This window comes from Cnephaeus nilssonii (assembly GCF_951640355.1).
Source record: "Cnephaeus nilssonii genome assembly, chromosome: 21".
Lineage (NCBI taxonomy): Eukaryota > Metazoa > Chordata > Mammalia > Chiroptera > Vespertilionidae > Cnephaeus > Cnephaeus nilssonii.
Genome location: NC_137092.1, coordinates 14,945,987 through 14,971,933, shown reverse-complemented (window position 1 = coordinate 14,971,933; position 25,947 = coordinate 14,945,987). Strand labels below are relative to the sequence as shown.

The 25,947-nt window shown below is 49.1% G+C and overlaps 2 protein-coding genes across 3 annotated transcripts in view; one reads left to right on the top strand and one right to left on the bottom strand.

Moving 5' to 3' along the window:
* Positions 1–221, bottom strand: part of TDRD10 (tudor domain containing 10) — a 29,255-nt gene extending 29,034 nt beyond the window's left edge. The window contains exon 1 of one of the 2 annotated variants that reach the window (XM_079760368.1): positions 101–221. The gene's annotated coding sequence lies outside the window, so the exon portion shown is untranslated. The remainder of the gene's footprint in view (positions 1–100) is intronic. The other variant, XM_079760366.1, reaches the window with a different exon arrangement.
* Positions 109–22,871, top strand: SHE (Src homology 2 domain containing E). Its single transcript, XM_079760365.1, has 6 exons — positions 109–1,115; positions 3,707–3,833; positions 12,861–13,166; positions 15,783–15,939; positions 16,388–16,507; positions 18,053–22,871. The coding sequence occupies exons 1-6, from the start codon at positions 495–497 to the stop codon at positions 18,237–18,239; spliced, it is 1,518 nt and encodes a 505-aa protein (XP_079616491.1). The 5' UTR covers positions 109–494; the 3' UTR covers positions 18,240–22,871.
* Positions 22,872–25,947: the final 3,076 nt, after the last annotated feature.

Sequence of the window (25,947 nt, the reverse complement as noted above, 5' to 3'; positions counted from 1 at the left end):
AGAAGCCTCGACCCCACCGCCCCCGGATCTGGGCGGGAGGTGGCGGGGCTGGGTGGCGCCACCGCGGAGGGGTGGGGCGCGGAGGGGGTAGGCGGCCCACCGTCGGTCCGTCGTCTGTCGCGGCGCCGGGACACTCCCGCCACCCCCGCTCGGTGCCCTCTCGTCCCCGGGAGTGTGGGCAGGGCCGTCCGGGCTTCCGCGGGCCGGACCTCTCCCACTCCGGAGGAAAACGCGGGGGAAGCCCCCGGCGCCCGCCGCCTCCGGAGAGCCGCGGAGTCCCCCGGCCGAGCCGGCGCTGAAGACGAGCCCGGGCGGAGCCCCGCGCGTCGTGCCTGTCGCCGGCCGTGTCCGGAGCGGCGGCCCGCGCCCGCCCGCTCGGCGCCCCGGGCCGGAGGGGGGCCCCACCCTGCCGGGCGTGGGCGAACGCGGGCCGGGGACGCGCGGAGCAGCCGTCGCAGGGCCTCGCCGCGGCTCCAGCGCCTCCGCCCCGGGGAATGCAGTGGCCCCCGGCCCCTGGAGCCTCCCCGTGTCTGCGCTGGGCCTCCTCGCTCACCTGCTCCGCGGCCACGACGCTCCTGAGCCGCGCCGGCCGGGCCCCCCTCATGGCGGCCAAGTGGTTCAAGGAGTTCCCCCTGAACCTGAAGACCGTGTCGGAGCGGGCCAAGCCCGGCGGCGGCGGCGGCGGCGGCAAACCCCGCAAGAACTCCGAGGCGGGCGGCGGCGCGGTTCCCGCCGCGGGCAAGGGCCGCAAGAACTCGGCGGCCGAGCTGGGGGGCGGCAGGGCCGGCCTCGCTCCCCCCAAGGACAGCCGGCTCTCCCGCGATAGCCTGCAGGGGCTGATCCAGGCCGCCGCGGGCAAGAGCCGCAAGAACTCCCGGACGGCCGACGAGGAGCCGCACCGGGGCGCGGCCAAGAGCTCGGGCTGCAGCACCTACATCAACAGGCTCATCAAGGTGGACACGCAGGAGAAGAACGGCAAGAGCAGCTACCCCGGCAGCAGCAGCAGCACCAGCAGCAGCAGCAGCAGCAGCAGCAGCTCTTCCTCCGCGTCCTCTTCCCCGTCCTCCCTGGGCCCTGAACTGGACAAGGGCAAGATTATGAAGCAGCAAGACACGGTAGGAACCCAGTCTCCCCTCGACCGCCTGTCCCCTGCTGAGGCGAAACCGTGGGAGAGGATGGCGAACCCCTAGATAAGAGTTCCTGATGCTTCAGAGAAGGGAAGGATGTGTTTCACCCCCTCTAACATTGGTGACTTCTAGGTGACCATGCAAAACCTTCAGTTTTTTCATCTTGGAAAATCCTCATGCCAGGGATGGGGAAATCTGCGGAAATGTACCGTGCATTGAATTTTGCTAGCCGTGCAGATGAGTAATCATTGAAGGAGACGTTCCTGCTTTGTTTCGTTTGGCCCCCTTATCGGTGGTGGTTTATTTTAATTTTGAAATCCAGGGAGGGTTGCAAAGCTAGACTGTGTGTAACTTTAATTCTTCTTGAGCATAAGGAATGGTGACCTTCAAACTTGTATGGTTTTCAAAGCTCCAGAGAGGGGTTGGCCAGCCCACCCCCAGTTTGGAAGCCCCAACTCGGAAGGGGTTTCTCCAAGCTTACCAGCTCCCCAAGGTTACAGCCCTTTCATTCAGCCCATGGCCACTGGCCGTGCAGCAGCCAAAGAGGGTAAGGGGCACGGGGCTCTGCAGGGGGGCAGAGGATAGAACAAAGAAACACTCCCAAGGAAATGACAGATGGGGAGAACGGCTTCCGGCACCCCAGAGCTTTTCTCCGCGCTGTGAGCACGCAGAGAGACTCGCTTGGTTTTTACAGAGATGAGTTGGGTGCGTGTCTGGTTTAAATTCACGCTTCTGTGTGGAAAGGGGAGGGAGACGAGGTCGCACTGGGCTTTCGGACGCCAACCGGGATGATCGCTTTCTGCCGTGGGAACGTAAATTTTCTCTGGCCCCGGCTTCAAACATGCGGCCCACCTGAATGGAGTCAGGGGCCGGAGGGACAGACCACGCATGTCTGCCTTGGGTCCTTCCATCCCTCCCTCCATTCACTCTTCCCACAAATATCTGCAGCTTGCCTACCTTGTGCCAGGCACTGGGGGCTGCCCAGGCCCCAGCTGGTCCGAATGGGAGTGGTCTACCTGACTGACTAGATCAGTGGTCGGCAAACTGCGGCTCGCGAGCCTCATGCAGCTCTTTGGCCCCTTGAGTGTGGCTCTTCCACAAAATACCACGGCCTGGGCGAGTCTATTTTGAAGAAGTGGCGTTAGAAGAAGTTTAAGTTTAAAAAATTTGGCTCTCAAGAGAAATTTCAATCGTTGTACTGTTGATATTGGGCTCTGTGGACTAATGAGTTTGCCGACCACTGGACTAGGTCGTAGGCACCTTGCAGCCCAGGCCTGCCCATCACACTTGCTGTTCCTTGCTGAGCTTGGGGAACGTAGTTCACTCGGTGGGCAGTCAGAAGAATAGAGTCAGGGAGGGAGTGGTTCGTCAGAGTCCCCAGCAGTGGGTGCCTGGGTATTTGCGTGGGCACCGCTTCTAGGTGTCTGCGTTTCGTAGGCCGTGTCCTCCCAAGTGGAGGGCTCTTGTGCAGGTGGCCTCCCTTCTCCCTTCTCCCTGGGTATCTCCGTTCTCCCGGCCAGCTCCGGTGGTCCTGCCCCGTGAGCTCTTTGGAGAACGGAATCAAAGATGGTGGAGCAGGCTTCTTCCCAGGGAAGGGGCTTCTCCCTTGACCTCCCACGTTGTCACACAGCTGCTGCAGGACAGAACTATGGCGCACGCGCGCACACACACACACACACACACACACACACCACCTTTGCAGGCCCCTTTGTATTTTTAGAAGAATAGGTGCTTTCTGACACAAACACTGATCAAAACTCTATCTGATTGTAGCCTCTGAGAACAAGTCTGCCTATGCATTATGGAACCTAGAACTCCCACAGTGGTGTTTAGTTCTGACCTATTTCTTCTTCTGAAGCCTGGCCCCTTTAGAGCTGTTACAAATTCCTTGAAAGACAAGAAGCAGGTCTTGGTCTTACTTTGATTCCCTAGCCAGTGCTAGGGGACATTCGGCAGTGCCTGGGCGGTTGACTGACTTACCATGATTTGCTGGCATTAAAAAGACCAAGTCATGGGGAAGGTGGTAGACCAGCATTTTTTTTATGCTCTAAAGCTATAGACCCCACTCCCCACCACCCACCCCGGCCACCCTTGAACCCAGCAAATGCTCTATTGCTTAGGGAAAGAAAAGGAGGTGACAACCAATTATCCTACAGAAAAATAAAATGTTTGTGCAGCTCAGTGAATAACATGGTCAAGTGCAAAAGCTATCCAGAACTAGATATATATATATATATATATTTTTTTAATATATCTTACTGATTTTTTACAGAGAGGAAGGGAGAGGGATAGAGAGTTAGAAACATCAATGAGAGAGACACACCAATCAGCTGCCTCCTCCTGCACACCCCCTACTGGGGATGTGCCCGCAACCAAGGTACATGCCCTTGACCGGAATCGAACCAGGGACCCTTCAGTCCGCAGGCTGACGCTCTATCCACTGAGCCAAACTGGCCAGGGCAAGAACTAGAGATTTTGATGTCTTTTCAGATCAGCAGATTGTCAGTAGCCATTTTGCTGCCACTGCCTCTCTGGCATATGATAACCCTTAGCAACTCTCCTCTCTGGTTCTCCTGCAGGTCATCATTTTAGAAGACTACGCTGACCCGTATGATGCCAAGCGGACAAAAGGTCAGCGGGATGCAGAGAGAGTAGGCGAGAACGACGGCTACATGGAGCCCTATGACGCACAGCAGATGATAACAGGTTCGTAACCAGGGGCTGCCCCGCGGGGGCAGACCTCTCACACTCGCTTGGAGTGTGCAGTGTAGTAACCACTCTATGTTTAGGGAAGAGGAATGCAGCAGTTTAACCAGGGCATGCTGAGTGGAAGGACCAGAAATTAGACTCAGAACTAAAGTCAAGTCCTGGCCGGTGTGGCTCAGTTGTCAGTGTCGGTGCATGTGCCAAAGGGTTCGATTCCCGGTCAAGGCACATACCGGGACTGTGGCTTTGCTCCTGCCCCCGGATGGGGCTGCCTGCAGGAGGCAACCAGTCGATGTGGCTCTCTCACAGCCATGCTTCTCTCTCTCCCCCCACCCCATCCCTCTCTCCCTCCCTTCCACTCTCTCAGAAAAAGCAATGGAAAAACATACCCTCAGATGAGGTTTAACAACAACAAAAAACAAACAAACAAACAAACACGAAGGTTAGATACCTAGTTAACTTCCTGTATGGTTTGTATCCTTCAGTTTTAGAATGTACAGGGGTCTTTAAAGTTTTTCTAATTCTGTATAAAATGAGTTCATAGTGAGTTTGCAGATCTGCTCAGAATGTCATCTCCAGTGTTAAGATTGCCCACTTTCAAAATCGAACATCTATCATGGGAGTCATAAATCTGCACCAAGAGACTAATGCATACTTAAAGGGTTTTAAGTCGTCAAAAGATACAAAATGGCCAAAACCGGTTTGGCTCAGTGGATAGAGCGTCGGCCTGCGGACTGAAAGGTCCCAGGTTCGATTCCGGTCAAGGGCATGTGCCTTGGTTGCGGGCACGTCCCCAGTGGGGGGTGTGCAGGAGGCAGCTGATCGATGTTTCTCTCTCATCGATGTTTCTAGCTCTCTATCCCTCTCCCTCTCTGTAAAAAATCAATAATTAAAAAAAAATTTTTTTTAAAGATACAAAATGACGGGGTCCTCTGTATTAGAGAAGATTGGTTTCTCAACAAGCTCTACAACATTTGGAGCAAAATGTTTAATAACTAAGGAATGATTCCTAGTCACTGGCACGAGCCACGCCGTTCAAGGCAAACCTCCTAAAACCCAGTGGACAACCTTGTCACTTCTCAAGTTGGGGCAATTCAAACTTAGGAGCTAAGCAATGCCCCCGTCACTTTCGGTATCAAACTTTCCCCTTCTATTCATAAATCTCTTAAATTGGTGTAAACAGTACTTTAAAGTGATATACTTACTAATTACTTCGTTTCATTTGTGCATTTTGGAGTAAGTTATTTACTCGCCCAATTGCCCTTCAACATGCTTTAACCCGTAATGAGAAATGACGTTTCCGAGTGCGGACTCCAAGGAGCCTGCTTGAGTGCCGTGCGTTTCGTGCCTGAATACGTGGTCACACGGGAGACTCTCTCCTGTTTAAAAGCGGACTGAAAAGCTGTCCAGCTCGGGCCCCACAAGCAAAGTCTGCGAGGAGTTGAGCAGAGGGTCACGCACGCACGCAGCACCCTGGAAGGGTCAAGACAGGCTCCCGCTCCCCAGTGCGAACGGACGGCCAGCCACGGGAAGGCACGGCTGCTTCCTGCGCTCTGCCTGCAGAGATAAGGCCCGGGCTGGGGAGGGTGTACCCCGGCCAGGCTGTGACCCTGAAGGTCACTGGACGGTGACCTCTCATGAGATCTGTGAATGAAAGGAAGTGAAAGCGAAGTTAGTCAGAGTTTTGAAAAATATCGGAGGCTTGAAAGAAATAGGGGAAAAGATTTACTTTCACATAAAATTGAGGAAAAAGTGAGTCTAAAAAAAAAAAAAGTGTTTCCTTTTTATTCGCCTTCCTTTGTCTTTTGGGTTTTACTCCTTTCTCTTGAACTGGACTACGTAGTTTGTCCATACTGGCCCCACTGTTTATTTGTTGAGCCACACTGATCATAGGGGAAGTGTTGTGCTTTTTAGAGATGAATATATCTTTCGTTCTCCATAGAATCCCCACAAAACTCCAGGCCATCCCCTTGTTACAGGATCAAGGAGATTCTGGCTTGCCTAAGCTCCCAAGACTTTGTAAGAGACAGAGCAGAAATTAGAACTCAGGTCTTCCCACTCCAGATGGGGTCGTCTGCTTCCTATAACAAGTTGCCCCAAGAAATATGAAATGAAGCATGCAAAGGCACTTTAAACTTGATTCATCAGTAAGGCATCTTTCCATTCAGACTCACAGAGAGGGTTATAGTGAAAAGTCAAAGTTGTCCAACATGAATAAATGTAATAATAATGACAGCTCGCATTTAACATGTGAGCACTTGTTAATTCCAGGCTCATGTGTTAAGTCGTTTATGTGAATGAATTCATTTAGGAATGGGAAATTGATATATTCAGTTGGAGACTAAATGCAAATCTATTAAAAATTTAAATTAATTTAAAAATTATTCAATCTTTTCTGTGCTTTTTAAAAAATACATATTGGTGAATTTTAAAGTTTCTTCATTTAAAATATATATCCAAAAGCACTTTCTCAGTCCATGTGGCGAGTATACCTCTTATTCTACCCGTAGGTTACACAGCTGGGCAGAATAACAGGAAGTGAGTTTATCGGAAGCTGGGAATAAAAGATTTGCTGCCTGGTGTGTGTTTTTTTTTTTTAAAAAAAAAAACAACCTTTTACCTTTTTTGTTCAGTTTGTTCCTTGTGTGATTTGTTGTCAAGCCCAAGTTCAGAAATGTCCCGTATTTCTTGGGGAACGTTAGGGGTTTCTTTTTAGTTTGTTTCCGCATTTCGGGAGCAGAAGGAGACAATACTAATGAATGGTTTAACGGTGGAGCGCCCAACCTCTGTCCCGCCCTTTTCATGACTGTGAAGTGGGAACAACATGTCTGATTTTAACAGTATCTTGGGTGTAGAGAACACTGTCCTGATGTTATAACAGCCAACCAATATTTCTTTACTGTGTACCAGGCCCCGTGCTGGGGTCTGGGCTTACAGGGAGCAAGACCCACATGACCCTTGTCCTTACGGACCTCCCAGCCCACGGGGCTAACAGACCTAACACTGATGCAGAGGAAAATATGTCACTGAAAAGTGTGGTAAGTGCCAGGAGGCGGAGAATCACAATCATCATCTGCCTCAGGGAACAGAGGAAGAAACAAATTAAGAGGCATTTAGTACTTTTCCTGTGGCCAAATCCCTGGGACCCGGGCTCCCTGGATCCCTGCCAAGACTTTGCTCTTAACTTTTAAAGGCTAACACTGTATCAATCTATGAATAAATTCTTGCTTAGATTTATTCAGAGGATTGTTCATAAAAAGATATGACTACGAATACAAGGCAATAATAGTACAAACTTCTTTGTTGTTCTGCTAAATTTGCAGAATCATTGCAGCTAAATAATTAGTAGAAATACTCCATATAGTTTAGCATTATGGGTTTTAGCCACCAAATTTAGCCACTTAAACATTAAAAGGGTCTTTTTTTAAAATATATTTTATTGATTTTTTTTTACAGAGCGGGAGGGAGAGGGATAGAGAGTTAGAAACATCCATCAGCTGCCTCCTGCACACACCCCACTGAGGATGTGCCCACAACCTAGGTACATGCCCTTGACCGGAATTGAACCTGGGACCCTTCAGTCCGCAGGCTGCCGCTCTATCCACTGAGCCAAACCAGCCAGGCCCAAAGGGTCTTTAGAAGCTCCCTAAGACAGCCATCATTCAATATCAAAAGTCCTTCCATAGCCCTGGCCGGTTGCACAATGGTTAGAGCGTCAGCCGTGAACCTAAGGGTCGCGGGTTCTATTCCTGGTCAAGGGTATGTACTTCGGTAGCAGGCTCGATCCTGCCCCGATTGGCGCACAGGTGGGAGGCAACCAATCGATGTGTCTCTCTCGCATGGATGTTTCTTTCTCTCTCTACCCTCCTCCTCACTCCCCTCCACTCTCTTTTAAAAAAAAAAAAAAAATCAATGGGAAAAAATATCCTCAAGTGAGGATTTAAAAAAAATTTCCTTCCGCAGCTGGTATCACACAAGTTGAGTGCTTGCTAGGTGCCAAGCTTGCTAAATTGCCACACTAAATCCTACAACCCTAAGAAGCGGGTGTTAGAAGTCCCTGTGTTACAGTTGAGGAAACCAAGGTCCAGAAAGATTCAATAACTTGTCCAAATTGTGCAGCGTCAAAGTGGAGACACCGGGTCATTTAGCAACCATTGGTTTTAGTTACAGAGCTCCAGTAGCAGGTGGTTTAAAATGTGTATTTTTACCTCCAAATGGCTTTGTTTAAAAATTATACTTTTGCCTCCAAATGGTTTTGTTGGTTTGTTTAAATAGTGAAATCTAGCCCTAACCGGTTTGGCTCAGTGAATAGAGCGTCGGCCTGCAGACTGAAGGGTCCCGGGTTCCATTCCGGTCAAGGGCAGGTACCTTGGTTGCGGGCACATCCCCAGTAGGGGGTGTGCAGGAGGCAGGTGGTTGATGTTTCTCTCTCATCGGTGTTTCTGGCTCTCTATCCCTCTCCCTTCCTCTCTGTAAAAAAAAATAATAATCAATAAAATATGTTTTTTTAAATACTGAAATCTAAAGGAGAATGTCATTGTTCAGGTCTCCATTTAAAAATTTAACCATAATTAAAAATGTATACATAGAAGACTACTTTTTATTTATATAATTTGTCTATACTTGCCTTGTTAAACTTAAATGTCAGGGCTTCTGAATTATATCTGCTTTTGTTCAGAAAATGTGAAAGTGTGGCTCCGTCGGTTGGAGTGTCGTCTGGTGGCAGGTTCGATTTCGTGCGGGAGGGAACCCTTTTTTCTGATTCTGTGAGGAAATAAGAGCTTTAGGAGGCTCTAAGCGTAGGCTGGCACAGGCTAAATTATGAAATGAATTCGGGGCAAAGGGGCATTATAGAAATTGTAACTCACGTTTTACATGAGATCGTTGGGGCTTCAAGTGAGGAATGATGGAGAAAGCTCTGGAGTCAGTGCTAAATGGCTCCCCCACTGACGGCTGCACAGCCTCGGTTTATCCACCTGTGAGAATGGGCTAACACTTCTCTAACTCCAGGATGAGGCTTCACTGAGATACTGGGGATAGCAGGCTCGTGCATGCATGCACAGCGAACACAGCCATCCTTTAGACACGCCAGAGGATTCCGTTTTCAAAGAGAATCCTGGACAATTGGAGGAATGACACGTCCCGACGACAGTTAATTTAGTAGAAGGAAGTCTTGGTCTCCTGCTCTGCTTCTAAATACAAGTGGCCTAATTATGTGCAGCCGGAGCTGGGAAGGGAAGATGGCAGCCGCAGTCTGTCCAGGCCACCTTGTTGGCCGGTGGCAGGTCAGGCCCGGGTTCCAGCTGCAGATGGGTGTTTATCTGCAGCCCGGGGGCCGCATTCTGTTGTCTGCCATGTAAATGGCCTCTATCGGCAAAGCCAGGGCGTAGCTTCCTCTCGCCATTTCCTCCTTCTCAGGCTCGTTTCCTCTCGGAGCCAGCTCTGCACGTCAGGGGCTATTCTCCCTGCCGGAAGGGTCGGCTTGCAGCCCCGCGATTGTTTCTGTTTCTATGGCGCCGCTGGCCGGGGGGGGGGGCAGCCAGGTGTTGGAAGGGACTGGAAGGTTACTCCCCTGGAGGGGGCGGAGGGGCCCTGTGCTCAAGCTCCTTTTTCCCCCCCTAATGAAACATTGTTTAAAAAGATGATACAGCCCTGGCTGGTGTGGCTCAGTGGATAGAGCGTCAGCCTGCGGACTCAAGGGTCCCAGGTTCGATTCCCGGTCAGGGCACATGCCCAGGTTGCGGGCCCCATCCCCAGTGCGGGGCGTGCAGGAGGCAGCCAATCCATGACTTTCTCTTATCATTGATGTTTCTCTCTCTCTCTCTCCCCCTCTCCCTTCCTCTCTGAAATTAGTAAAAATATATTTAAAAAAAAAAAAAAAGATGATACTACTTTGCAGATTTTGCCCAATCCCAGGACCATCTCGGGGAAGGAACATGCTCGGTTGTGTGTTTTCCCCAGAACTCCGTGCGCACCAACGGCCTGAAATAGACGTGCAAGGACCTCATCTCAAAAGTGAAAACTCAAACGTGTATCATAACCACTCAGGGGCCTAATCACTGCGTCGCTTTCACACAAATGTATTGACATTTTCTTAGGCGTATGACGTCTGTCTTAAGGTTGGAATCAACTCTTTTCCCATTTATCTCAACTGGGACAGGACCGAGGCCCGAACCTTGGGAAAGGTTACCCCAGCTCGTGCCAGACTAAACTGAGGGCAAACTTAGGTTCACATCAGAGACTTAAAAATTCTAAATCCATCCTATGAATTCCTTTGTGTTTTCTCTTTTTTTAAAAAAAAGAACTTCAGCCTTATCTTAATTGAACCAAGAGCAGAGTGTGTTTTTGTTTCTTATTTTCCGTACCTCCATTTAGAATAAGCCCTGAAGAAAAAAAAAGCTGTTGGATTAAAAGTCAAGAGGCTTGGACTGGAGATGCAGGAGACCTCAGGCAACCCCAGGCACCTTTCCTGGCCTGGGGGTGGGGCCAGATCGAGCGCTCCTGTTCTGAGTGGGGGGAGGCTTTAGATACTGGAGAACTCTCCTCTTCGCAAGCAGGAAAACGAGAGGGACCAGGGGACCCAGGAGGTGCGGGTGGAAGTGCTTCCTAGGCTTAGCCTCCCGTTAGAATCACCTGGGGGGGAGGGGGAGGCTTTTGCAACTCTAACTCCCAGGTCAGACCCCAGACGGATTCCATCAGGACCTCTGCTGACAGGACCCAGGCCTCAGTGGGTGTTCAAACTCCCAGGTGACTCCAGTGAACTGCAGTCAGGGACCCCTATCCAGCAGAATTCTGTCCTCGCCCTATTAATAAGTTTTGTCCTTTCTAATTTATTTTATTATTATTATTTTTTAAAATATTTTATTGAGTTTTTACAGAGAGGAAGGGAGAAGGATAGAGAGTTAGAAACATCGATGAGAGAGAAACATCGACCAGCTGCCTCCTGCACACTTCCTACTGGGGATGTGCCCGCAACCAAGGTGCATGCCCTTGACCGGAATCGAACCTGGGACCCTTGAGTCTGCAGGCCGACGCTCTACCCACTGAGCCAAACCGGTTAGGGCCCATCCAATTATTATTTAGCACAACTGTGTGTCCTACAAAAAATCAACAAGACGGTGGTGGTCCCTGCCCTGGCTGTCGCCACCGAATTGGAAATAGAGACACAAAAACAAATCAATCCATACAGTGGGAGAAGTGCAAGGTGAGAGTGGATTGGCCAAGTGATGGCACCTGGGAGAGGTGGGGACTTGGAGGGGGAGATGCTAGGTTAGATTTTAAAGGGTGGAAGATCACCCTGGACACGAGTGGGCGTAAGGCATGTAGTGCTCATGGAATTTCACAAGTTCCATTGGGTTGGAACAAAGAATCGGGTTGCAGAGAGATGGGGCAGGGTGGTGTTGAGAGAAGAAACTGGGGAGGGAGACAGCGATCTGGTCACAGAAGGCCTCCCATGCCACGCTGAGCAGTTTGTACCTTATAAGTAGACAGGTGAGAGCTACTGGGGTGTTGAGTGATAAGATGAGATGTTTGTGTTTAGAACGGTCCTCCTTGACCACGACCAAGTGGACAGATGGAGAGCCTCCTTGATGGGCATTTAGAAGAACCACATGCGGCTGCTATTGGCCTACATCCCCGGCTCTGGTTAACTCTGCCTGCCAAGGCCTGTGGGCTCTACCCTGGTCACTCACAGGTACTGCTGATTCTTCCCACGGTGGCTGGCTGGTTAGCTGGCGGCTGATGGATTTGCATCAGGTTTTTTGCATCCATTTCTTACCTGATCACTCCTCCTTCCCAGTCTTCTTTGTCCAAGTCCAGACCATACCGTTCTGGCTTATTCCATCCTGTACACGGTGTTGGCGTTATCTCCCAACAAAACAGAAATGTAACTGTTATTACTTGGGGGTTTTTTTGTTGTTTTTTTGTGGGGGTTTTTTGTTTGTTTGTTTTTTACACCAAGCAACCTACAGGGCTGCTGCTTCTATTACTTGTTTTTTTGTGTGTGTGTTTTTTTAACAAAACAAAACCGTGTCATCATTTTTCATTGCATCCTTGTCTTTCTACACTCAGGTGCCCGGGCCCGCTTACTCTTCTGGCTTCTCCTCCCACTCCCTCTCCCCTCTCCTGGCCTCTGTCCTTTGAACTTATCTCTCAGCTCCCCTTTCTGGGAACAAGCCCTTTATGGTTCCCACCTCCATATCTTCACTCATGCAGCTTCCTCCGCTGGAAATGACCTTCTCTATCAAAGTCAACTCATCTTCCATTTCTCTTCTACTTGGAGTCCGTCCAAGTGTCGTGGTGAAGAGTGTGGCTTCTGGAGCCCAACTTCCTGTTTTGGAATCCAGGCTCTGCCACTTAGCGGTTTGGGCAATTTCCTTAAGCCCTCGGTGCTTCGGTTTTCCCTCCTGTGACACCGGGCGCTAACAGTACCCATCTCACACGCTACCATGTGTTTGGAACAGTGCTTAACGCATAGTACACGGTCGATACGTGTTAGCTGTTTTATCGTTGTTTTTGTCTTTCCTCATGACACCTCTTTTACTTTTATTTATCCTGCAATTGTTAGCCTGTTACGTGTCATTTGTGGATGGGTCTGGCTTCCCCCGTTCTATTGAAACCACCTATGTCTAATGCCCAGTGCTGTGAATATAGTAAACGCTCCGTTGATTTTTATTAAAAATGCTTTGATCTCCTGACAAGTAAAAACTCTGCAGGTAAATTACACTCAGAGCCAACACGGGATCAGGAGCCGTGGAACAAGGCCACTTCTGTTCTCCCAAAGTGCAGGTGGCCCCCAGGCGCACAGCTGTCTTCAGAGTGATCCCTCCTCTTGGGACTTGGTCCCATGATCTGGGTCGGGCTCCGGGAGGGCGGTTGTAGGCTCCTTCCTGCAGCCCGTAGGAGCAATGCGGTGGCCTCTGCCCCGTCTGCCACACAGACAGCCGGAGGGGACGAGGCGGCTCGGTTCGTTACCGGGCTCCATGGCACGCTTCTCTCAAGGTGCTCCGTGCGCTGCGTGTTTTTCAGAAATCAGACGCCGAGGATCCAAAGATCCCCTGGTGAAGGCCCTTCAGCTGCTCGACAGCCCCTGTGAGCCGGGGGAGCCGGGCGCGAAGCCGGAGGCGCTGGCCCGGAGGCGGAGTTCCAAGGACCTGCTGGGGAAGCCGCCGCAGCTGTACGACACGCCCTACGAGCCGGCCGACGGGGGCCCCGAGCGGAAGGCGCGGCCCCCCGATGCCCACGGCCGGCTGCCCCAGGACGACGAGAGGCCCGCGGCTGAGTACGAGCAGCCTTGGGAGTGGAAGAAGGAGCAGATCGTGCGGGCGCTGTCAGGTGAGGGCGCTGTCAGATGGGGGCGCTGTCAGATGGGGGCGCTGTCAGGTTAGGGCGCTGTCAGGTGAGGGCGCTGTCAGGTGAGGGCGCTGTCAGGCGGGGGCGCTGTCAGATGGGGGCGCTGTCAGGTTAGGGTGCTGTCAGGCGGGGCCGCTGTCAGGCGGGGGGGCTGTCAGGCGGGGGCGCTGTCAGGTGAGGGCGCTGTCAGGCGGGGGCGCTGTCAGGTGAGGGCGCTGTCAGGTTAGGGCGCTGTCAGGTGGGGGCGCTGTCAGGTGCGGGCGCTGTCAGATGGGGGCGCTGTCAGGCGAGGGCGCTGTCAGGTTAGGGCGCTGTCAGGCGGGGGCGCTGTCAGGCGGGGGCGCTGTCAGGCGAGGGCGCTGTCAGGCCGGGCCGCTGTCAGGCGGGGCCGCTGTCAGATGAGGGCGCTGTCTGGCGGGAGCGCTGTCAGGTGAGGGGGCGCTGTCAGGCGGGGGCGCTGTCAGGTTAGGGCGCTGTCAGGCGGGGGCGCTGTCAGGTTAGGGCGCTGTCAGGCGGGGGCGCTGTCAGGCGGGGGCGCTGTCAGGCGAGGGTGCTGTCAGGCGGGGCCGCTGTCAGGCGAGGGCGCTGTCAGGCGGGGCCGCTGTCAGATGGGGGCGCTGTCTGGCGGGAGCGCTGTCAGGTGAGGGGGCGCTGTCAGGTTAGGGCGCTGTCAGGCGGGGCGCTGTCAGATGGGGGCGCTGTCTGGCGGGAGCGCTGTCAGGCGAGGGCGCTGTCAGGTTAGGGCGCTGTCAGGCGAGGGTGCTGTCAGGTTAGGGCGCTGTCAGGCGGGGCGCTGTCAGATGGGGGCGCTGTCTGGCGGGAGCGCTGTCAGGTGAGGGGGCACTGTCAGGCGGGGGCGCTGTCTGGCCTGGGCGCTGTCAGGCGGGGGCGCTGTCTGGTGGGGGCGCTGTCAGACGGGGGCGCTGTCAGGCGGGGGCGCTGTCAGACGGGGGCGCTGTCAGGTGCGGGCGCTGTCAGGCGGGGGTGCTGTCAGGTGCGGGCGCTGTCAGGCGGGGGCACTGTCAGGTGAGGGCGCTGTCAGGTGAGGGGCCATGTCCCTGCACTCTTTGCTGCCCTGCTGGGAAAGCTGCGCCCACTGGGCAAATGCCATGTTTTTTACTTCCTCAACTACAAGTCTCCTTTTCCGAGGAGTTTGGTAGAGGAAACAAGAACTGGGCCTGGTGGGAAGACCAGGACCGAAGAAGAGCCCTTCCTATTGCAGTTCCCTTTTATCCTTCTGGGCATTTTATTTTCCTTTCTCGTCCAGGGCACAACTCCTGGAAAAGCCTTAAGTGACTCTTGGAAAACCTTATCTGGTCACCACGGAGGCTTCCTCGTTGGGAGCAGCTTTTGTAACTCCTCCTTGGTGCTGCTCCTCAGACCTGTTAGAATCCCTGTTCACAAACTGACGGTGCCAGGTCAGATGCGTTACAGGTAGAGGTGGTGGGAAAGCTGGGGGAAGCCAGCTGTTTCATTCTCTCTTCTTGTCAGAATTCCTCCCAGAGGAGTCAGTTCTTCAAATATGAATTTTTAAAATAACTTACAAGGAAGGTGATAGGTTGTCAGTAGTTATTAAAGGTAATTCGCCCTCCTGCTTCTCTTGGGACATAGTTTTTCCACTTGGCTGGCCACATAATTTCTTTTGCCTTTGATTTGTAAAGTTAGGGCTGTCTTTTCCCTCCAACAGCCAAGCCAAGTTTGCGATGAAAAGCGTAGTTCATGGCCCTGGCCAGCGTGGCTCAGTGGTTAGAGTGTCAGCCTGGGCACCGAAGAGTTTCAGGTTCAATTCCTGTCAAGGGCTCATACTTGGGTTGCAGGTTCGATCCCCCGCCCCGGTTAGGGCCTGTGCAGGAGGCAACCATTCGATGTGTGTGTCTCTCCCCCCCCCCACCCCTCCTTCCCTCCTCCTTTCCACGCTCCCCCAAAAATCAATGGGAAAAATATCCTGGTGTGCGAATTAAAAAGAAAGTGTCGTTCATGGAAAGGCTGAACACAGAAGGTAATATATTTGCTAGCGAACCTTCAAGTCCGTTTGAATTTTCCTTCCGTCTTGTTTTTCACAAATCTCTATTGGGCACCTGCTCTTGTGCTAAGCGCTGCTCATTTTCTCTCATTATCCTCTCTCCAGGCTCCATGCCGTGGCATCTGTAAGGCGCCCTTCAGTGGTGACTTCCTGTTTCGCCATTGATTTTTCTTTTTGTTTTGTTATTTCGTGGTAAAAGCTGTTCCCTTGATTTCATAGAGCGATACAGACTCTGACAAGGAATCGTCACCTGTAACTATGTGCAGTCTTTTCATCTACACATACTACCACTTAAGCTTTTTTTTCTAAAGTTGCGTGCTGAAATCTGTTAAAGCGGTTTCCTTTCATATTCTAAAACTGCCCCACACCGAGGAGTATCTCACAGAGGAAGGAGCTGTCTGTGGGTGCTCCGGTGTGATCAGACACCACCGGCGGCGGGCGCGCAGCCACCCCAGGGTGTTCGCAGAATGCGTGAGCTCGCGTGAAGGGGAGGCAGAGAAGGAGGGTTTGTGCTCTGAACGTTCCGGGCGGCCCGCCTCCGGGGCCTCTGATGGTAAACGGAGCCTTCCTTCCAGTTCAGTTCGAAGGCTCCGAGAGACCTTCCACCAAGGAGGAGCCCGTGCGGCAGCACCACCGGCAGAAGAGCTGGACCCAGAAGATCCTGAAGCCGGCCCTGTCTGACCACAGCGAGGGGGAGCGCGTGGACCCGGCCCTGCCGCTGGACAAGCAGCCGTGAGTCTCCCGCACGGCCACGGCACAAGCAGCTGCCGGGCGCTCACTCGTAGCCTGGGGGTGGCGGGAGCACGCGGGCCCATTTTACGTGGTTATGAGGGCTCATGAGTCCCTGGCTGGGTGGGGCGTATGAAGGAAAACCCACTTCCAAAGCCCAGGGCCCTCGTGCAGAACGGAAAGTGGAATGCCCCCGAGAGCCTGGTTTTCAATTTCATTCCCGCGACGGAGTGACGACACTGCCCTGGGAGCTAACCTCTCGGGTGATTGGTGGGTTTTGTGACCCAGGATTACCCAGAGCTGCAGCTCGTCTGTTCTAAACGTGAGGCGGGATCTGGTTCAGGCTGGGGCGCTCCGAGACGTGCATTTCACATAACACTTTGTGGAATGAGGCCCTGCCTGGATTTCTGTTTTGACGTTCCTGATGTCTCCCCTGCACCCCGTTTTTCAGTTGGTATCATGGTGCCATCACCCGTGCTGAGGCTGAGAGTCGACTCCAACCCTGCAAAGAAGCTGGTTACCTGGTTCGGAATAGTGAGTCAGGGACCAGTAGGTACTCCATTGCACTAAAGTAAGTGTGCCGGCCTCATGGGCTCTCCCATTTGGGTGGGGGGGTGGGGCCAAGTTGACAGTCTTTCCTATCATGGGTAGATGACCAGACAAAAAAAAGATATCATTTCAAGGTAGTCCACAGGGGGCAGGTATTGCCACATAGTAAAATGCATTTGCTTGGACAAGGGAATATGAAATGCTCTAATTAGAATGCAAAAGGGGTGTGGGGTGAACGCCTCAATATCTCTTAGGATAACGGGGGTCGGTCCAGTGTCATTGTCACTGTACATTAGTCAATTTGTACCTTACATTACCCAATCTAAAGTAGGTCCTCTCACCAGAGAAATAACTCCTGATAAAAAGAATAATGTCTGACAGGATAATTCAGTCATTTTTCATTCGTTCCCTAGTGTTTGGGGATTTTAATAAATCAGATCCCTTGATTGTTCCAATGCCAAGTGCCGTTCCGATACCAGCTCCTTCTGGTGGAGAAGGAAACGCTGACTCGCTGTTCCTCCCCTGTCTGACTATACACAGAGCATTCATTTCTGCCTGGTAGGCCTGGTGGAGCTTGAATCATGGAAATTCTCATTGCTCCGCGAGTTCAGTGGTGCTATATTGTAGGATCATTGTCAAGCACCCTAACAGCATTTCCTTCCTGAGGAAGCTGAGCCCCTGCAGCTGAAACAATCAGACTGGAGGGGAAAAGAGGTTGGGGCGGGAGGGTGTTTGAGCAATATGGCTCAGAAAACGGGATAGGCCACCAGATATACAATACCAGGAATAGCTTTGCTGTGTTCCTGAAACTGGTGCTCACGGATTAGATCTTTGAGCCTCCAGTGCCAGCTGTCATTGCATACAGCCAAGGAGCAGTCTTTCCAGATTGAGATGCAGGGGGGGGCGGGGGGGGCGGGGGGGAGGAAGTTTTATTATTATTGTTGTTGTTGTTAATGTATTCTTTGGGGAGGAAAGAAGGAGGAAACCTTATACATGTCCTTTTAGCCATGATGAAGAATACGAGTTTAAACTTCACCTTAGCCGAAACCGGTTTGGCTCAGTGGATAGAGCGTCGGCCTGCGGACTGAAGGGTCCCAGGTTCGATTCCGGTCAAGGGCATGTACCTTGGTTGCGGGCACATCCCCAGTAGGGGGTGTGCAAGAGGCAGCTGATCGATGTTTCTAACTCTCTATCCCTCTCTCTTCCTCTCGGTAAAAAATCAATAAAATATATTTTTTTAAAAAATAAAAAAATAAACTTCACCTTAGTGGTCTCATACTTGGGCTTAAGCACACTAGTTTGGCAATTTGAGGACCAGGCAGGACTAGACTTGTTTGTTTGTTTGTTTGTTTGTTCGTTTGTTTTTGTCTGGTACCTGATGACTTGTGTGTACTAAGGATGAACAACTCAAGGACACACATTTATTGAGGGCTGTGTTGGTTTATAACAATTCCGGGAATGGATGAGAACCTGTCCACCTGTGAATCTGACTGGGGTTTTATTTTCAGTGAGGAGGGGTCCCCTTGCTCACTCATTCACGTCTCCTCCTTGATTTGTTTCGTTCCAGGACGAGTCAAGGGTGTGTCCACATCATCGTGGCTCAGACCAAAGACAACAAGTACACACTGAACCAGACAAGTGCAGTCTTTGACAGCATCCCTGAAGTGGTACACTATTACTCCAACGAGAAGTTGCCTTTCAAGGGGGCAGAACACATGACCTTACTCTACCCCGTGCACAACAAGCTGCACTAAGGTTCAGCCACCAAACGCCCTGGCCGGGCCTCTCGCACCTAAGAGGGCATCAGCACCCACCCAGCACCTCAGGGGACAAGGCTGGACTGCGCCATAATAATTGGTAGGAAGTGGGGGTCTTCGTTGAGAATCAAAACGTCTTTGGGCTTGAATCCATTTCATGACACTTGGTCACTGACCTGTCCCTTTCCTCCCTGCTAAGTAGTCCTACAATAAGAAATCATAACTTGCCAGGTGCCTCCACTCCCTGGTGTAGGGTGTTCTGTTTGGGTATGACCCTAAGCAAAGGTAAGTCAGGAGTCCAGGCATATTAAAGTTCTCCAGAAATTGTGCTCATTTTTACCTGGATTACCTGGTCTCCAAACAAACCAACAAAAACGCACTTAGCTTTTACATAAAAAGGATCAGGTGGAACAGAAGAGCAAATACTACCAGACCCCTTTTGGACAAAAGTCTGAACAGAAAGAATAAGTGAATAGTGGACCTTAGAGAAAGCTGTCTTTCTCAAGTGTCCTAGTTCAGCTTTGGAGTCTGTGAAATTTCACAACTTTAGGGTCTGGCAAAGGATTGTTTTGTTGGTCAGCCTTCTAAGAAAGTTTGTGCTTTCTTGACCTCTGAACTTTTTCGTCATTTCAACAAATCCGTAACATACGCATAAGCAGGAAGGACAGTTTAAAAATCAGTACAGGCTTCTGGTCAAGGTGGCATCATAGGTAAGTGCGGTACCTGCACCCTCCCACAACCACATCAAAATTACAACTAAACTACAGAACAACCATCACTCAGAACTGCCTGAAATCCAGCTGAACGGAAGTTTTACAACTAAGAATATATAGAAGATGCCACATCGAGACTGGTAGGAGAAGCAGAGACACTGGGTGAGCTGGTCTCACACCCACATGTGGATAAAAATTGGGAGGGATATCTTGACCGTGGAGGTCCCCACTGTGGAGTGAGAGGTCTTGCCCCGCACCAGGTCCCCTAGCCCAAGGTTCCAGTGCCAGGAAGGGGCGTCCCCAAAACTTCTGGTTGTAAAACCCAGCTGGGATTGCAACTGAGTGAAATGGAGGGCTTCTGAAGTTCCAGGCAGTTCCTGCTAAAGGGCCTGTGCATGGACTTACCCGGACGACTCCCTCTGAGCTCCCACATTAGGGCAGCAGCTCAAAAGGCACCAGGGACACACGGGGAGGAACTGAACTGTCTGACATCAGGGTGAGGTCTGGAGGGGTGGCTTTAAGTGTTGGCAGAGACCATTGTGTCTTTGCAGAGTCTTCCCCCGTACAGAGCCAGCAGGCGGTGCCATATCTGAATCTCCATCAACCTTGTTATCACTGTTTGGCCCACCCTGGTGATTCCCTGAGACCCGCCTCACCCAACTTTCAGACCCACCCAAGCTGTTTCCAGTGGCTTTTCTATACAAAGGGCCTGTCTGGGCTCATGCTTCAGATTTCCCTAAAATCTCTCAAATAAGCAGCATTTACTTACATCTCACAAAGTATCCCCAGGCCAAGCATTAGTGGCAGTTGGCCTTGGTTCATAGCTTGGCCTCACCCGGGCCCTCCAAGCCCAGCACAAGTAACAGTCCTCTGCAGGTCAATCTGTAGCTCATACATGCCAGGAGGCCCCAGGCAGAACACAGGTGGCAGCTGACCTTGGCCTGTGCCTCCTGGAAGGCTCCAGAGCTGTCGCACCGGGTGGACAGCTTCACACCAGGTCGAAGCACCACCCAACCACCCCCATAAGCAACACACTCAAGGCATGGACTCAGTGGGCACCAGAGCCCTGCTGAAGTCAGTCCTGCTCTGCGGTGTAAGCCCCTACATCTGATCCTCCACCGTGGTTGCAGCCAGTTCTTGCAGCTGATTGGCCTGAGGATAAGTTCCTCCCCTTGCTGGACCAACAGCAATCAAGGCTCAATTGCAACAGGAAGGTGTACACAGTCCACAGTGGGGGAGGAGGGCACCACTGGACCCTACAGGACACCTACTACACAAGGCTACTCTCCCAAGCCCAGGAGACGTAGCAGCTCCATCTAATACATAGAAACAAACACAAGGAGGCTGCCGAAATGAGACCAAAAAACGTCCCAAATGAAAACAAAAAAATTCCAGAAAAACACTAAAAATGGAGACAAGCAATCTGCTCGATGCAGAGTTCAAAACACTAGTTATAAGGGTGCTCAATGAACTCAGTGAGATCTGCAACAGCATGAAAAAGGACATAAAAACCATAAAATAGAACCAGTCACAAATGAAGGATACGCTAGCGGAAATGATGACTACTTTACAGGGAATCAAGAGTAGAGTAGGTGAAGCCAAGAATCAAATCAGCCTTATTTTGGACTATAAGGGAGCAAAAAAAGAATAGCAACGAAAAAAGAATCCAAAATAACGAGGCTAGTGTAAAGAGCCTCTGGGACAACTTGAAGTGTATCAACATTTGCATTGGGGGTGCTAAAGGGAGAAGAGAGAGAGCAAGAAATTGAAAACCTATTTGAGAAAATAATGACAAAGCTTGCCTAACTTGGTGAAGAAAATAGGAATACAAATCCGGGAAGTGCAGAGAGTCCCAAGCAAGGTGAATCTAAAGAGACCCACACCAAACACATCATAATTAAAATGCAAAAGGTTAAAGACAAAGACTCTTAAAAGCAAGGAAAAAGCGGTTAACTACAAGGGAGCTTCCATAAGACAATCAGCTGATTTTTCAAGTAAACTTTGCAGGCCAGAGGGAGTGGCAAGAAATAGTGATGAAAAGCAAGGACTGACAACTAAGATTACCCTACCCAGCAAAGCTATCATTTAGAATCTTGTCTTGGCTTCCCAGACAAGAAAAAGCCAAAGGAGTTCATCACCACCAAACTAATATTACATGAAATGTTAAAGGATCTTCAAGATGAAAAAAAGATTAAAAATATGAGCAATAAAATGGCAATAAATACAAATCTTGTCAATAATTGAATCTAAAAATCAAAATGAACCAGCAGACTAGAAACAGACTCCTAGATAAAGAGAACATTTTTTTAAAAATATATTTTACTGATTTTTTACTGAGAGGAAGGGAGAGGGATAGAGAGCTAGAAACATCGATGAGCTGCCTCTTGCACACCCCCTACTGGGGATGTGCCTGAAACCAATGTACATGCCCTTGACCGGAATCGAACCTGGGACCTCTCAGTCTGCAGACCGACGCTCTATCCACTGAGCCAAACCGGTTCCGGCTAAAGAGAACATTTTGATGGTTGCCAAATGGGAGGGGTTTGAGGAGAATGGGTGAGAAAGGTGAAAGGTTTAAGAAATACAAGTTGGCAGTTACATAATGATCATAGGGATGTAAAGTACAGCATAGGGAATATAATCAATAATATTCTAATAACTATGTATGATGTCAGATGGGTACGAGATTTATTGGGAAATTATATAATGTCTAGTCACTGGGGTGTACACCTGAAACTAACATAATATTGTATGTCAACTATAATTGAAAATTTTTAAATGACTTAAAAAATGAAAATTTTTAAAAGGATCACCAATATAATTAAGGATTGGCATTATTATTCTGAATTTTAGAACGAAATATACAACAAAGGTTTAATTTCCGATTTTTAAAAAACCTGAAAAGTTACAAGGCTCAATAACTGTTTTCTTATTGGATAATTATACAGAACTTCTGGTACCTTTGGTTTCGTCTTTATGCGTTGTGGTTGTTATGAAACTATTCATTTTTGTCCCTAAAATTAGATTTGCTTTGTGTTTGTAAATTTTAAAAATATGTATAACTCTAGGACCTGATTGTATGAACTGGGTTTCTGAAGCCTGCCAAGTCTCTCTCATGCTGTACACAACAGACCAGTTCACTCTGTATGAAAATATTTTAAAAGCCTGGGATTTTCTCTGGACTGTTTAAATTAACACTCATAGTATTGTTACCTTTATGATTTATTGTGAACTTTTATCACCAATTTACTTACTGTGAAAACAAAACGTGGCAATGGCATAACATAACTATGGGAAGGTGACTACAGTGATTTTCATTACAACTGAGCAGATGTCTCTGTGTTCTGGGGTTTGTGATTGGGTTCTCAAAACTGGTCCCGTTGCAAATGTGTTGACTGTCACCAATGAAAAGTTAACTTCAGTTGTTTCTTTGAAATATAAAAACAAATATTGATTTCATTAATTTTTGGGAAAGCCTACCTTCCTAGTTATTAGTCATCATTTCACAATGATGATTTAGAGGTTAGTAAACATTTGTTTCCTTATTCAGTTAAGATTGTAGCCCAAGGATTGTGTGATCTTTGGTTTTTAAAAATCTGAGAGAAAATTTTTCTCACTGGATCCCAATGATTTTATTAATAAAGATTGTTCTGTTTTTTAAGTACCGATAGAATTTTTTAAATGTGTATTGGTTCATGTACTCTACCTTTAGTAAAAGTGGTGTTGTTGTTTTTCCATTTTTAGCATCCATAGTTCCAATTCCATTCAGCAAATATTTATTGTCTTGCATATATAAATAATTCATTATGTTAAACTTATTTTTAGTTCAATATTCTGGAAACGAAACCTTATTTTTTACTTAAACTTATTCTACAAAGCAAATACAGCAGTTATCCTAATTTTAATAAATACTAAAACCTTTGCAAAATTTTCTTGGTGTCCTAAATGATTTTTGGCCCATACCCAGCAACTGTGGTGAATATAGTATAATGAAATAATACTTTGAAAGCAGACCTGATATATTAAGTGTTGCTTGAGCTTCTAGCAAATGCTCAGTATTGTGGCTTTTTCTATACTCATTTTCTGTGACTCTACTCATTTTCATACTATTTTCTCTATATAATTAAAAGTGGAGATGTGGAGTTTATTTGTAGACCAGTTCCTTCACAGGTGTCCAGGAGGTTATAATAAGAAGAAATATAATAAATTAGTAGCAGGGGGGTGGGTTAAGCTACTGTTTTCTTCAGGTTGTGACACAAGTTGACAAAGCCAGGGAATTCACAGCTGAGCAGCGGCACGAAGTACCGTTCATTCTAAAAACAATTAGGCCCAGCGGGGTGTCCCTAATGGCTTCCTCGCTAAGCCTCGGGGACCAGCGAATCCCAAGCGCTCCGCCAGCTTCCTCTCTGAGCTCTGAATGCCTGGGCTTGGTGTCCTGTGGTCTTGGTACAGGTGTTTTCCTGTCGTCTTCATTCTTGTGAGCTAATTCTGTCCCCCAGAGAGATTCTTTCTGGAGAGAATCATGTCTTGGTGTGGTGGTGTTTTTTTCTGGAGAGAATCATGTCTTCAAACAAGTTTGTGCTCACGTGGCTTGCATTTTGCATCCGTAGAGCTTCCTGCATCTGTGTCCTTTCTCCTTTATCACACCTCCTTTTAGAAAAGGTCTCCGCTCCAGGTTCACAGTGTTTATTTAATTGGATTGTTTCAGGCCTATGAAGATCAGAGGGTAAGAGGACTTTTCTTTTTAAAATATATTTTATTGATTTATTTTACAGAGAGCAAGGGAGAGGGAGAGTTAGAAACATCGATGAGAGAGAAACATCGACCAGCCGCCTCCCGCACACTCCCCACTGGGTATGTGCCCGCAACCAAGGTACATGCCCCCGACCAGAATCGAACCGGGACCCTTGAGTCCGCAGGCCGACGCTCTATCCACTGAGCCAAACCGGCTAGGGCCGAGGACTTTTCTTTTTATGTTGCTACCAGTTCCATCAGGTTGGATTTCAACCTTGGGAGTTGTGTGTATTCCAATGAGTAGGAATAAAATAACAAAGAAAAGTTGGCACGTGTACAGAATGGTACATATTGACATCCTACTCTCTACTGGGGACAGATACGTCCTGTGAAGTTATCCAAAGTGGTTTCTTAAGAAGCGTTTATATTTTAAAAATCAAGTCTTTATTTTTTTGCTGTTTAAAGTCTCCCGACTTTGCTGAGTTGTTACTCGTTTATTGGCCTCTGCCACAGAATGGGGAGGTGGGCAGATGGTCTCCAGCCAGATGTTTTTGGCACAGGTGGCAAAAGAATCCTATCCCGTTGCCTTTTAAATGAGGGTCACCTTTCTATTCTATTAAGATGCCCTTTGTCCAGTCACAGGTTAACGCCTCGCTTCTCCTTCTGCCTGGAGAGAGAGGGGACGGAGATGTCTAGATGTCATTTCCCTTCTCCGCATCCTTTTAATATGGAGCAGAATTTAGGTGATGCCTCTCTCATAGGTGTCTTTCACTCATCCCTTGTCTCTCTTATTTCCCATAACCAGCCCTGTTTTGGCCTTCTGATCTCTTTAGAATCACTCTTCTTTTTTTCTCCTCTCCGATTTTACAGCCCCGTTCACTTGGATTTAGAGAAAACTCGTCCTGCCGTGCACCTTAACTTAGCCTCCTTAATTTCGGATCCTGTAGAAAGCAAGCCATGGTGTGTTACTGCCATCTAATGGAAAGAGAGCGAACTGCAGTGGGAAAACTGTTTAGGGTGTTTTCTAAAGGATTTCTGATACAGTTCGTAGCATGAAAAATGATGACACAGCGGTTGCCATCTTGAAACCGGTCTTTTCCTGTGGAAAGGGTGGTTACAGCCTAATGCAACGCTCCTCACCAGGCCCCTGGACTGTGGCTGGACCATGTCGTTTAGAATCTTAAATTGTATTTTAATGAATACGCTAGCAACAGATCATTGAGACAGCCATCTCATTTTGCCAAGTTCTGAGCCATTCAGTTATGTGTCAGGGGGCTTTGCCATTTTAAATATGAACTAATACATAGTTTCAACTTTCAAAAATATTTGAAGATCGCATGTAAAACAGGAGCCTATCTGGTAGAACTTTAGTTATGTATATTAAATCAGAAACATTTTTTAAAAATATATTTTATTGATTTTTTACAGAGAGGAAGGGCGAGGGGTAGAGAGTTAGAAACATCGATCCGCTGCCTCCTGCACACCCCCTACTGGGGGACGTGCCTGCAACCAAGGCACATGCCCTTGACCGGAATCGAACCTGGGACCTTTCAGTCCGCAGGCCGGCGCTCTATCCACAGAGCCAAACCGGTTAGGGCAAATCAGAAACATTTTATAACATGTATAGGCTACATGTCCTCCTGAACATGGTTTACTATGAAATGTAACTTTAAATAAACATCATTCCAAGAAAACCATGGTTTTGCTTAATTAGTTTTGAGAGACACATCCTTCATTAAAAAAAAAAATCCTATGGAAACTGCTATAGCAGAGAGGGTCAAAAATTCCATTTGTAATCATTGTTAATGAAATGTGTAAACAAACCATGATTGAACATAACCAGACCGGATCTCAATTTTTTTAAAAATATATTTTATTGACTTTTTACAGAGAGGAAAGGAGAGGGATAGTTAGAAACACCGATGAGAGAGAAACATCGATTCAGCTGCCTCTTGCATACTCCTTACTGGGATGTGCCCGCAACCACAGTACATGCCCTTGACCGGAATCGAACCCGGACCCTTCAGTCCGCATGCCAACGCTCTATCCACTGAGCCAAACCAGTTAGGGCGGATCTCAATTTTTTTCTCAGTTCCTTTGCGAAGCCCTCCTGTCATGTTTTCATTAACCCATAAAACAGAAAGCGTGACATTGCTCTGTCTCCCTTGGCCACCTTCTTCCCACGTTACACAGCTGTTGCCTTTGCCACCAGCCCATGAGGCATCCGAGTTGTGACTTTGATTTTATTGTTGTTTGGT